At 35.0% G+C, this 13,251-nt stretch overlaps 2 protein-coding genes across 3 annotated transcripts; both read left to right on the top strand.

Annotated features, from left to right (window-relative positions):
- The first annotated feature begins 4,248 nt into the window (after window positions 1-4,248).
- LOC147286862 (fasciclin-like arabinogalactan protein 14) lies at window positions 4,249-4,759 on the top strand. The gene is made up of 2 exons (XM_086240839.1): window positions 4,249-4,689; window positions 4,736-4,759. The coding sequence occupies exons 1-2, from the start codon at window positions 4,249-4,251 to the stop codon at window positions 4,757-4,759; spliced, it is 465 nt and encodes a 154-aa protein (XP_086096965.1).
- A 2,742-nt stretch (window positions 4,760-7,501) lies between these two features.
- On the top strand, window positions 7,502-12,891 carry LOC147286861 (putative glucose-6-phosphate 1-epimerase). 2 transcript variants are annotated; one of them, XM_086239377.1, is made up of 8 exons: window positions 7,502-7,707; window positions 9,000-9,074; window positions 9,953-10,009; window positions 10,105-10,265; window positions 10,587-10,727; window positions 11,647-11,749; window positions 11,848-11,947; window positions 12,290-12,891. In XM_086239377.1, the coding sequence occupies exons 1-8, from the start codon at window positions 7,600-7,602 to the stop codon at window positions 12,502-12,504; spliced, it is 960 nt and encodes a 319-aa protein (XP_086095503.1). In that variant the 5' UTR covers window positions 7,502-7,599; the 3' UTR covers window positions 12,505-12,891. The 2 variants fall into 2 exon arrangements, with proteins under 2 accessions (XP_086095503.1, XP_086095504.1); XM_086239378.1 differs by lacking the exons at window positions 7,502-7,707; window positions 9,000-9,074 and adding an exon at window positions 9,221-9,433.
- The last annotated feature ends 360 nt before the right edge of the window (window positions 12,892-13,251 follow it).

Below are 13,251 nucleotides of genomic sequence, written 5' to 3'. Positions count from 1 at the left end.
TAGTCGAGTTTGGAATAAAAAAACTACTAAAAAACATAATGCATAATGCATTGACAATTGATCTTGATGAGAAAATTTCACAACATTTTGCCTTGCTGATTGATATGCACCTATCTGTTGAACCTAAAAAAGTCTAGACGATTGGCAGAAAAGTGTTTTCTGTTTCTATATATGCACACAAGATTAGGAAAGCAAAGCAAGAAATAGAAATGGAAGAAGCAAGACAATGAAGATGGAAGAGGAAGTGATGGAGAAGTTAATTCAAATACTTGAATTCATTGTATTTCCATTTGTGTTAAATTTATTTGTTGCAGTTTTATCTCATTGTAGTTGTTGCATAAACCCTTTGAATGCTCTAGGTTGTAATAATGCCAATTGTAATAGAATTCTCATTGTCTACATTTGAGTCCAAAAGCATGTAAACACTTGCGTGATTAGGAAATATTGCACAATCAAATTCTTTTTGAGTACACAATACCAAAAGGGAATGAATTAAGATTTGAATGCGTTGCGATTAGACACTGGAAAAATTGTGAGTGGCCAAAAAAAAAAAGGAAAAATTGTGGTGAAACCGTGAAACCCACAGGTACCCACCATCCAAATATGAATCCTTCTAGTAATATCGGCCATTTGTCCTAATTTCATCCACATTTTATGAAGTGATCATGCATGCTAGGGACATAAACAGTGATGATTAATTACGAGATGATATCTTTCTGAGTTAAGAGAATTCCTACTATTATTTTTGAGAAATTTTATTCGGACCCTCTATAATTCCTCTCTAGACCCCCTATTGTAAACATTTCAATGAAAAGAAATTGAGAATTCCTACTATTATTTTTGTGAAATAATTTCAGACCCTCTACAATTCCTCTCTAGACCTCGTATTTTAAAATTTTCAATGAGAGATTTCCTTATTGACGACACAATGAAGTTGGGAGTGTTGAAATTTTCCACTTTTGCTCAAACTAATCCACGTCCACAGTTTGGTAATGCAATCCAATCCAATCATGTGGTCTGCCACATTAGGAAAAGGTGAGAGTGTGGGACCATGGCCTTGTACTATATAAATCATAAACATTTATCAAATAACCCTAATAATTAAGGTCACCACTCACCACACTACAACAACATAGCACAAACCCAATGACTACAAGTTTTACTCATATTCATCGAGAGCCTAATGAAGTTACCCATAGAGTAGATCAGTATACAAAGTGGTAGCTGAGTGTGATTCGAAGTCTGCTGTGCACTTGGTTCAGAACTCTTTTGGGGATTGTCATCCTGCTTTTTAGTCTTATCAGATGCTGCAGGGATTGGAGATGTTCTCTTATCAATATTTCAAACATGCATGGTTTCCATGAAGCTCAACACACCCAGTATTCTGTGTCTCCTGTTATGTTTCTTTCCCCTCTTATCTTCACCATCCTCTGCTCACAACATCACCCAAGTCCTAGAGGGCTTCCCACAGTTGAGCACCTTCAACGACGACTACCTAATCCAACAGCATCATGGAGACAATGTTGGGAAAACCAATGGAGATTTACAAGAAGATAATAGCCCTCCACGTTTTCACCAATTATATATTATGAACTCGAAGCCATGGGCAAGCAACTGGCCAACTATTCAATCGGCTGCTGGTTCTAAGTACGCAGTATCGCCTATTAACAGTATTTATGTTGAAAAAAAAAAATTAAAGATTAGAATTGGGCTGGAGTGAAAAAATTTGGTTAAAAGGTATCTATAAAAGTTATTTATCTTTTTTTGTAAATTTTTGTTCACATATACAACAAAATTGGCAGTCCAAGTCCTCACCAGTCACCACCCTCTGTATCCCAATCTAGAGACGGCATTGGTCATTGTTCTGGTCAAGCACTCTCTTTTCTTTGTCCAATTCCGTCTATACCTATTTATATTGAGTCATTCTCTCATGAACACCAGGTTCGTGAGAATGGTCTGGACTCGAATACTATACGCGTGGTGATACGTAATGCTTATTTTATACTAGAAGGTTATTATATGGCGATACATGATGCATATGCTATACGAGAATGCCTTCATCCATGTATAGAATGTGTATCATATATCGTTGTAGAATGATATTCTGATATAGAATGAGTATAATGTATCGTTGTATAGTATCCAAGTCCTCACAACCCGAGTGCACATGGAAAAGTTTCCGTGTATATATATATTTGTTCCCATAATATATATTCTTGCTTTAGATGTTTTCTTCATACCACTGATCGACCAGCCCTCTATTCAAAATTCTTATGGAAATTTCACTTCGTCCTCACCCTTGCAGTACTTTCAAAGTCTCAGTCATGGTTGTTAAGAACCGATGAAGCCAAGCCACTAAGTTAGCATTGGGACATTTCATTGTAGATCACCGTAGAAATGGATTTGGTTGTGAAAAAATTAACTCTGCCTTGATCGAGTACCCTCAATTCCTAATTATGAAATTAATTAATTTAAAGAATATATAGAGAGAGAAAAATAAAAAGGCTAGGTCTAAGGTACATACCCAACTAATTAATTTTATTTTGGTCCTTGTACTTTTTTTTTTTTTAGTTTGGCTACTAGAAGAAGTACCCGTCTTTGAACCTATGATCTTGAGTTAAAGGCGCAAGCACTTAACTACAAGGCTAGATAGAAGGCCAGTCCTCGTACTTTTAATTTTAGTCCGATCGACCAGAAAAGCAACGCTTTTAAGTTTAGCAATCATGTTATAGTTTATTAATGATTGCATTTGGGGACAAAATCACATTCCTACCAAATTAATTAAAATCATACCACATAGAATTGGCCACGGTTGTTAAAATGGATGGGAAATCCAAAAACCCTTATAAAATGACTATGGCAACCTTTTATGTGGTCGATAGCAAACATTTAGGTTAAGATGTGGTTGCTAAAATTGAAATTAGAAAAACTTAGAGTTCAGTTCATTTTATGAGTTTTTATTAGATTAAGACCGGTAGTGATTTATGGTTTTTAATTAAATCCTTTTATTTTTTTTCTTTGACAGCTTCATGTTAGGTTTTAACTTTAGGATTTTAGGCTTTACAAAGCCCACTCTACACCCTAGGAGGGAAATACCCTTCAAATCGGGGAAAATATCCTTCAAATTGGGGAAGGACTTTATTATGAATTAAAAAGATTTTCTTATAAATTTTTAATTGAAAATTAGGATTAAATACCAAATATCAATAGTTTTTCAGTAAAACAGTAAGACACTAATTTTTTTTTAGTTTATGTACTAACCTAGAGCAATACATTTTGGATTAGGTCACAAATCAGTTTGTTATACAAGTGTGATTGTTGAACAGTCACGCTAGCTTGTGACTGTTTCAAATTTATAAAAATTCAAAATTTTAAAGGGTTTAATACTTTTGATTTAGGCTTTGGGGATGAAGTCCCTATAATTCAAATACTAAACATTAAAGTTTAAGCTTTGCAAATATTGAAAAAACAACAAATCAATAAAAAAGTTATGACTGTTAGACATATGCGTCTGTCCTTTAGTTAAAGAACACTAGTCTTGTATAAAAAATTTCTATGTATATATATATATATATATATATATAAAAGTAATGTCAAATAAGCCACATGCACTTTTGGTTTCACTTGGATTAATCACATAGTGAATGCTCAAAAAAAATGTCACATAGTGTGGCAGTTAATGTACATAAGCACTTGACGCGGATAGTACTATTCGGTAATATGTAGTGTCTATCTTATATATGCATGAAGATGTTCTCAAATAAGATGATAGTTATGTATTGTCGTATATAAATGTTTTCATATATGATAGGAATTCTCTATCGCCATATAATATCCGAGACTTGACCAAATTCTGACGATCCGGTGGTCATGAGAGAAGGACTCATGTATGTTATATGTAATAGTTAACCATAACAATTGATGTAATATTCCAAATTATGCGGTCAACTAATGATCCCATGTGGTCTAAAACCGTACTTGGCTTTTCCGAAAGGACATCTATTTTTAGATTTGAAATGCCAATACATTGTCAACTAGGGAGTCACTCTTCCTACAAATGTAGAAATTAACTCCAACATGTTCTCCCTCATTTCTATCCAAGCAAAACGTATGTTCCCGCAAATTTGGCGAACCAAGACTTTCCTTGAACCAATATATATACACCCTTTTGAATCCGCACTCAAATGTACCTCTCTCTCATTCTCATAATTCTTTGCCTCTAATTGTCGATATATAGATATTTCAAACATGGTTTCCATGAGGCTCAACACACCCAGTGCTCTCTGTCTCCTGCTAAGTTTGTTTTTTCTCTTATCATCTCCATCCTCGGCTCACAACATCACCAAAATCCTAGAGGACAACCCACAGTTCAGCACCTTCAATGACTACCTGACTCGAACCACGGTTGCAAACCAGATCAATGAACGAGCAGGCGTGACTGTTCTGGCGCTTGACAACGGCCTCATGGAGACAATGTGGGGAAAACCAGTGGAGCTTTACCGGAAGATCATAGCCCTCCACGTTTTGACAAGCTACTATGACCTCCCAATGTTCCGCTCGTTGTCAAAGCCTGCCCGATTTATCACTCTGCTCCAAGCCATGGGCCAAGCAACAGGCGAGCAGGGCTACTTGGACGTCACAAATGGGAAAGATGGGGTCACCATTGAATCGGCTGCTGGCTCTAACACAGTCACGGTGGTCAGACCAATTTATTCTGAGCCCAATAAATTATCAGTTGTGCAACTTAGCTTTTGGATAAACCCTTTTTCATGGCCTCATTCTCCAACACCTTCTCCATCTCTTTCTCATTCATCCCCTTTTCCATCACCTTCTTCTTCTCCAATATTACCTTCTATTTCAACATCACCTTCTTCTTCTCCATTACCTTCTATTTCAACATCACCCTCTACTTCTTCATCATCACCTTTTCCATCACCCTCTAATTCTTCATCATCACCTTCTTCATCACCCTCTTCTTTTGCAACATCACCTTCTCCATCATCCTCTAATTCTTCTTCATCACCCTCTTCTTTTGCAACATCACCTTCTCCATCATCCTCTAATTCTTCTTCATCACCTTCTTCATCACCCTCTTCTTTTGCAACATCACCTTCTCCATCATCCTCTAATTCTTCTTCATCACCTTCTTCATCACCCTCTTCTTTTGCAACATCACCTTCTCCATCACCCTCTACTTCTTCATCATCACCTTCTTCATCACCCTCTTCTTTTGCAACATCACCTTCTCCATCATCCTCTAATTCTTCATCATCACCTTCTTCATCACCCTCTTCTTTTGCAACATCACCTTCTCCATCACCCTCTACTTCTTCATCATCACCTTCTCCATCACCCTCTTCTTTTTCATTATCACCTTCTCCATCACCCTCACCTTCATCATCCCTTTCTTTATCGCCGGAAGGGGCAGCACCGGGCAAGGATCCATCAGAAGCCTCTATAGTCAATGGTCCATCTGCAGCCCCAGGCATCGGTCCATCACCATCAACTGGTGACTCACCGACGATTTTGGCAGCACCCGGCAGTTTAGATGCAGCTGGTTCAGCCCCAGAATCATCCGGGATACCTGCAATGGTTCCTGGGAACGGTGCTTCAATTATGATCACTGCCATTTTGTTGTCCACTTTGTCTCTCATCACTTCCATGATGCCCGATTTGAGTTAATTAGTTGGAAAATCTGGCTCATAACCATAGAATAAAAATCATACCAAATGATGAACTATGGGAATACTTTGCATTCTTGTTTATTCTTGATTCTTTATTAAAAGTTGGAATTTTAGCTTGATATATGTAAGTTTGAGTTATTAGTGAATATAAATTACTTGACAATCATTCTTGATTTTCTTTATCGCATCAGAGCAAGGTGCCTTCAATTTTCTTTGTTCCTCTAGTTTCTCTTGCATGTTCTTGTTGACCAATTAAACATCTATAGGATAGCACAAAATAATGGCTTGTGTATCAACCTGCAAATATATATATACACACACACATATGGGGTATAGCTTATTTTGCTGGTGGAGAAAAGTTATGTAGAAATAAATGGATTGATCCTGCCTTGGGCATGATCATATAAGTTAGGGTATCTATATAAATTAAACAAATACAGTACTGCAAGTGAAACATCCAAAATTCCATAAATTGCCCATGGCTATTAAAACGTCGAGTGAAAAAAATTTATACTTAATGGGGTAAATTCATAAAAATAACTAATCTGTTAAATTAATTATACTTTAAAATAAAATAACAAAAAAAAACATATCCTAAAAAATAAGAACTATTAACAAGATCATGTAATAGAAAAATTATATGCGCAACAAAGAAAAACACCAATTGGACCCTCTCATTTGGACCTTATATATTAGGAAAACTTTCATTTAGGTCTTTTAATTTACCAATTTACTAACTAAAACCTTTATGACTTTTAAAATTCTAATTAAAGTCCAATAATATTATAACCATTTCATATTACATAATATTGGTCCATTAGTTTCAATTTTTTCATACATACCAGGTGCCTAGCCCTTGGCGGTCATTTTCGAGTATTCGGTAATGCATTTTTACTTCTTCTTGATCAAGCCCTAGTTTGTCAACTTTATATTAGGTGTTAACTCTGAGATTTTGAGCTCCAGCCAAAATCTCAGAGTTAAAACCTAACATGCAATCTCCACAAACCTTATTCTATACTCTAAGAAGGTATGAGATGAACCCGTACCCTATACCTTCAAAAAAGAAAAAAATAATGACATATTTATTTGACAAGGCAATGATCAAAGAGCTTTATTTAAAAAAAAATAAGGATTTTATTTGAGAAAAAAAAAGTCATAAATTTTTTTTCTAAATAAGAAATGTTAGAAGGACTAAACTCTAATTTTTTCTATATATTATATTGACTTTTTGTTTTTACTAAGATACATTTTTGAAGCACCTATTATCATAGTTTTTCATTATCAACTTGATGCATGTTACATATAATATAGAAGTTACTTACTTGTTCTAAGTAAATGAGATTCAAAATGAGATCGGATTTAAACAAATAGACTTTGTAGTTGTTGGATAACTCAGTTAAAAGGGTCGTTGAATTATTTTCAATCCACTCAAGTTTAATCCCCCTCTCCCAACTAAAAAAAAAAAAAAACTTTTATCATAAATACTCTCTCAATTTAATCCTTAGTGTAATTTCACTCCAGATTAAAATAGACTGATAAATAATTAACCGGTACATTTTAAGCTGGATTTTAGACGGGTTCAAGTTGCTCCCCCCCTCCTACCCGAACGAATTGTCATTAAAAAAAAAAAAAAAAAAAAAACTCATAAAATAACTGTTTTCCGATACTAAAAATATACCATAAAATATTAATAAATCTCTTATCTCCCTAATCATCCAAAAGATGATAGAATCCCAAATCACTCGGAAGAAAATATTAAAATATCCCAAAAAATAATAATAAATCACCAAATCACCGAAAAAATACAAAATTTTCCCCATAAAAAAAAATATATATATATATATATGTATAGCAGACATAGTATAGGAGATCCCAAGAGGTTCAACATTGCAGAGCGAGCGAGAGAGAGAGAGAAATGTCTTCTGGGGTCCGAGAGGGAGAGAAGGTGTTCGTGGAGCACTGTAAGGGCGTGAATGGCCTTGAAAAGGTCGTTCTCCGAGAGGTTCGTGGCTCTTCTGCTGAGGTACCAACCCACCCTTCTCTTCCTTCTCGCCGATCTTATTCCATTTCTTTTCAACAACATTCTCACTCATTTTCTGATTCTAATTTCCATTTTCCGTGAAAAACATTCATTCATTCAGTCTTCCTTTCGTTCTTTCTTTCTTTGTTGATTCATTGATCAATTCATTTATCCTCAATGCTATGCCATTCTGTTTCCGTTCGAATTTGGCACACAATTCTGAAACTAAATTGTGGTGGTTCATACATTGATTTAGATATTGATATAGAATGAACTTTGTATGTAAATATGGAATTACAATCTTTATGGTTCGTAAATGACCAAGAACATAAAAGAATCGTTGCCTACTGCCAAATTTGTATTCTTAAATCCTTTCATGTGAAAAAGAAACATAGAAAGCTAATATATATCAGTGTAATTTCAACCTAGCTTACGTTTGATTTTCTGTAGCTATTTTCTTGCTTATATCGGTATGTGTAGCTTCAATTGCTTGAATGTTGTTATCAATTATGTAAGATAATTGTCGTTTAGACGAGCAAGCTGTGTTGCTAATCTTCGTGTTCGACATATTTGGGCTTTCCAAGTGTATTATGGACGTTAATACAGTCCATTTTTAACATCAAGTACATCTTAGTACTAGTTGTGTGCCTGTGCGCTACTGGTTTTTGTTTTTGTTTTTTTTTTTTAATTTTTTTTTGGAGAATGGTGGTCCCAATGAGTCAGAATTCCCCTTCTGGGTTTGATTGTTGGTGCCCTTAATGGCCAAAGGGATGGTCGTATGCTACTTGTAGAGATTAAATGCACTATTATTGGTCTGTAACTGAGTTTGGGATTTTGTGGAATGTTGAATTAGTTGTGTTGCAGTGTTCTTGGGTATACAAATATGAGAGATCTATTCAATAATAAAAGGGATCTTTATACGCTCATGTGATATGTCAATTACTTGTGTGTAATGTCAATTACTTCTCTTTTCCTGTGATATTTAACTCTCATAATAGAAAGGGATCTTTATACACTCATGTGCCTTTAACTCATGTGAACTCCAGCACCTTGTGGCTGGGAATGCTGTTGGTATTTTAAGTCTACCACAGAAAATGGAATGTTCTGGGCATTTGCACTTTGTTTGTGGTTTCATGCGAGTGTGTATTATAGCATCAATAATCTCATCTTGACAACATTGCCTTGTGCAATTTTATCATTCCTTTCTTTTAAGGAAAATTCTATTTTTTTCCTTGATGAGATTGATATAGTATAGAACTTGTTTGATTCAAATTTTGTTTGGTTCTTTGAAACAGGTGTATTTGTATGGAGCTCAAGTTACATCTTGGAAAAATGAATATGGTGAAGAATTGCTTTTTCTTAGTAGTAAGGTATCAGATTTTAGTAGATATATTGCACAGAAGTTGTTTATCTTAAGCTCGCATGTAGGTTGAGAATTTTTCCTGAAGTTACTTCAAGTTACTCATATGATATTGATTTCTTTTCAGAGATGAGTGACTAGGAATACAGAATGTGCATGCTAGATGTTGCATGCACAAGCACAACTTAGATTTCAGTTTCTACTTACCGAGAGGAAATAATTTACCCGGGATAAGTATATTATCATAGAGTATATCACATAGTTAAAATAATTTTGATAATGCAGATTCTGAAAAATGAAGTACTCAAAGCAGATTATATCTTTGAGGAAGTTAAGTACTCAAAGCAGAATCTCTCTTTGATAATCTATGTAAGACTCCTTTTTTTGGCACTTCAAAACTCCCCTTCACTGTGACAAGTTTTTGCCTAGCCTTTTCCACTTTTTCTGTCAAACTTAAAAAAAAAAAAAAACATTAAAAAAAAAAAAAAAGAATATTTGAATAGTGTGGACCATATACCATGTGGGAAGGTGGAAGATGTGACATCATTTGGAGAAGTGAGAAAATTGTAAAATAAAATAGAATAATAAAAGCTATTTGGGGAAGCTTGCATATCCCTGTTGCAGCTGTAGCAGGGTGCTCCAGGCTAATTATGATAATGGAAGAACAGAGAGACCTTTTAAGTTTAGAGAGGTCATTTAAATAAAAGGAACAAACTTAGTTGATGGAAATGAGGGAATCGGTGTTGAGAATTAAATGGATGAGAGAATCTGATCTTTGTGATGTTAATTCCACCTCCTAGGTCTAACGATTGTTTTACGTAAATACTCGCTAATATAAATAGTGTGGGTTTCTCCCCCCTTCTCTAAATATATGTATGACATTTGCAGGCTACTTTTAAGTCTCCTAAGGCTATCCGAGGAGGAATTCCAATCTGTTTTCCACAAGTAGGAGTCTCTCATCTTTTATCTTCTCTTTTATTTTCTCTGGTTATTATTGTCTTTTTCATTTAATTTTTAATATGATTAGTTGATGCATGCAGTTTGGAAGTCTTGGTTCTCTTGAACATCATGGCTTTGCAAGGAATAGGTTTTGGAGTATTGATCATGATCCCCCGCCTTTTGCAACAAATAGCGGTAACAAGGCTTTCATTGATTTAATCCTTAAGCCCTCTGAAGAAGATGCAAAAATCTGGCCTCACAGGTATTGGACTTAAATTTTATAATTACATGTTTGATTCAGCTAAGGTAGCATGTAATATTCCCCCAATAGGCAAATTCCAGCTCTGTGCTCATATCTAATTATGATCTTTTCATAGTGGCAAAATCAGTTAATTATATTCTTCTGGGCAAAAAAAAGAAAAATACTATTCTATTCTATTGCTCTATGAAGTGCTATCAGATTTCAAATATGTCAACTTTTCTTATTCAAATTTTTAATGCTCAGATACATATTTGTTAGGATTCCATGGAGCTCTGTTTGTTTAGCTTGATTAAGTAGTGATGTAATAAAAGTTATTTGCAGATATGAATTTCGCCTTAGAGTAACTCTGGGACCAGGAGGGGATTTGATGTTGACTTCTCGCATTCGAAATACAAACACTGATGGAAAGTCGTTTACATTCACATTCGCCTATCACTCCTATCTTTCCGTAACTGATATCAGGTTTATTTTCTTGCTGTTATTTGAATTGTTGATAAGTAAATAGTTCATAGATATATGTTGTTATGTAGATTGTGCCCTTGAAGTTATTTTGCCATTTTCTTAGGCCATACATTTGTTTAAACTACCAGGTTGTGATTCCTTTCAGCATTCGGGGTTGTGAAATGGAATGGATGAAATCGTATGGTAGGGTAGCCTGCATCAGATTTGTTTTAAGTTTTGATCTGCAGGCTATATAGTCCTAACATTCCAAATATATTATAGTAGCCAATTAAACTAAATAAATTCTTTTATAATATTTATTATTCATGGGCTACATTTTTAGCTTTGATACTTAAATAATTGTTATAAATATTAATAATTAGTTAAATACACAATGGAGATCCCTGGTTCACATTCTATGATGAGAAATAAATAACAGCATCCGTGAGAAACCTCTCTATTGAGATATGGTTGGACAACCATGGTAGTGGACATTTTGGAGGTCCATTGCTTACTTATATATATATATATAATTGGGGGGGGGGAGGGGGGGTGAATTTGTCTATTCAGAGACAAGATCTTGGTGTTTTTACATGGGAAGTTATGTGCCCTTTCTCTTTATTAGTAGTAAAGTGGATGTTGAAATAGTTTAGCTACTTACAGAGTTTTTCAACAAATATCATTTCTAATTGAATATACCATACAGATATTGTAAATGAGGAAGTCCTAGCTGGTTAACCATACAGATTACTTTTGTCATCTGTTCAACATTTTTCAGAGACCAGTTTAATGCATGTCTATGTGTGAATCATTTCAGATGTGGTATACACCCCCTCAGGGGTATATCCTCAGGGGCATGCATGTGCATCAGAATAATCCATTTCTTGAAACTATTCATTTGTGTTGCTTGTATACTAACTGTCATGTTGCTTTTGTTTAGTGAAGTGCGGGTAGAAGGACTAGAGACACTGGATTATCTGGATAACCTGAAGGATAGAGAGCGATTTACTGAACAAGGGGATGCAATAACTTTCGAGTCAGAAGTTAGTGTTTGTCTTTATTGGGATGCATTGGATTTTAATTGTTGTTTTGGTTATTGTACATGTTTATATGTCAGTAACTGATACCTTTGATTCTCAAGGTGGACAAAGTTTATCTTGGTACACCTACAAAAATTGCTATTTTGGACCATGAAAGGAAGAGAACATTTGTGTTACGGAAGGATGGGCTTCCAGATGCTGGTTAGTTTTCATCACTCATTTTTCTTTGCTGGCAAGCTATATTATGGTGAGGAACTTATGAAATAAGGTGAATTTGTGATATGGGCTTCTTTCTGGTCACCTAGTTCTTTGATATTTGTATTCTGTTATGAGTGTATTTTTAAACCTTAAAAGAATTAACAAAGAACACATCTGTCTTTTATTATTTGTTGAGTGAATGCTACTCTTTTATTTACCTATGACTGGATATTAAGTCAACTGAGAAATTGTAGAAGGCTTCTTGTGTTTCATTTAAATGTTAGGTATGGCATACAAAACAAAAATTGTCCTTAGTGTTTATCAGATGGTCATTTTCCTTTGCAGTGGTCTGGAATCCGTGGGATAAGAAAGCGAAGGCAATTTCTGATTTTGGGGATGATGAGTACAAGCATTTGCTCTGTGTCCAGGCTGCTTGTGTGGAGAAGCCTATTACTTTGAAACCCGGTGAAGAGTGGAGGGGAAGGCAGGAGCTATCTGCTGTCCCTTCCAGTTACTGCAGCGGACAACTTGACCCACGGAAGGTACTGCAAGGTGGTTAAGTGATGAGCCATTTTGTTGCATCTCTTGTACAGGTAGTTTACTGAAATACAACCATAAATGCTGCAACGGATGCCATTGGTTATCTCCGTTGTTGGTTTGAGGGTCCTCATGTTAAAAGATATGGACTACACATGCATGGAGAGTGAAAGTGTGTGTGTAAGGCTTGAATGCTGACCTTCCAAGAGATGTACAAATGATGCATATGCATGAGGGGGTGTCTTGAAGAGATTGGTAGATTGTTATTCTTAACCTGCAACTGAGGTACATAAAAAGTAGGCTCATTGGTAGCTCTTTATAGACATTTCTTCACAATTGTAGTCCTCACGTTTCTCATAAGCCGTATATGATAAAAAATTCCAATTTTGTAAGAATTGGATTTCAGCTTTTCTTCAATTGTTCCACAATAGTTCCATCTTTATGAAATTTTTTAATTTTGCCTTGCAAGTATTTTATTCTTCTTCTTCTTCCAATTTTTTATTTTTTATTTTTTCCCCGTTTGTGATCAAGTAGTGATGACTATTATTGTATTCAGTGGTGAAGACATGCGGGCAATGGGGTCTTCCGACCCCTATAGCTTTTTTTTAAGGGAAATTCTATACATATCCAAAAGTCTTTCTTATTTTACTCAACTTCTCAATTTATCCAACCATTACTTTTTTAAAATTAATATTTTCTCATTTTATCCAACTCAAATTACTATCATACCCTTATTAATAATACTCAGCCTCCCTCCCTTCCAAACTTAC

This window comes from Dryas octopetala, chromosome 4 (genome assembly GCF_963921425.1).
Source record: "Dryas octopetala chromosome 4, drDryOcto1.1, whole genome shotgun sequence".
Taxonomy (NCBI): Eukaryota; Viridiplantae; Streptophyta; class Magnoliopsida; order Rosales; family Rosaceae; genus Dryas; species Dryas octopetala.
Note: the sequence above shows the minus strand (reverse complement) of the source record. Positions and strands in the feature narration are given on the sequence as shown.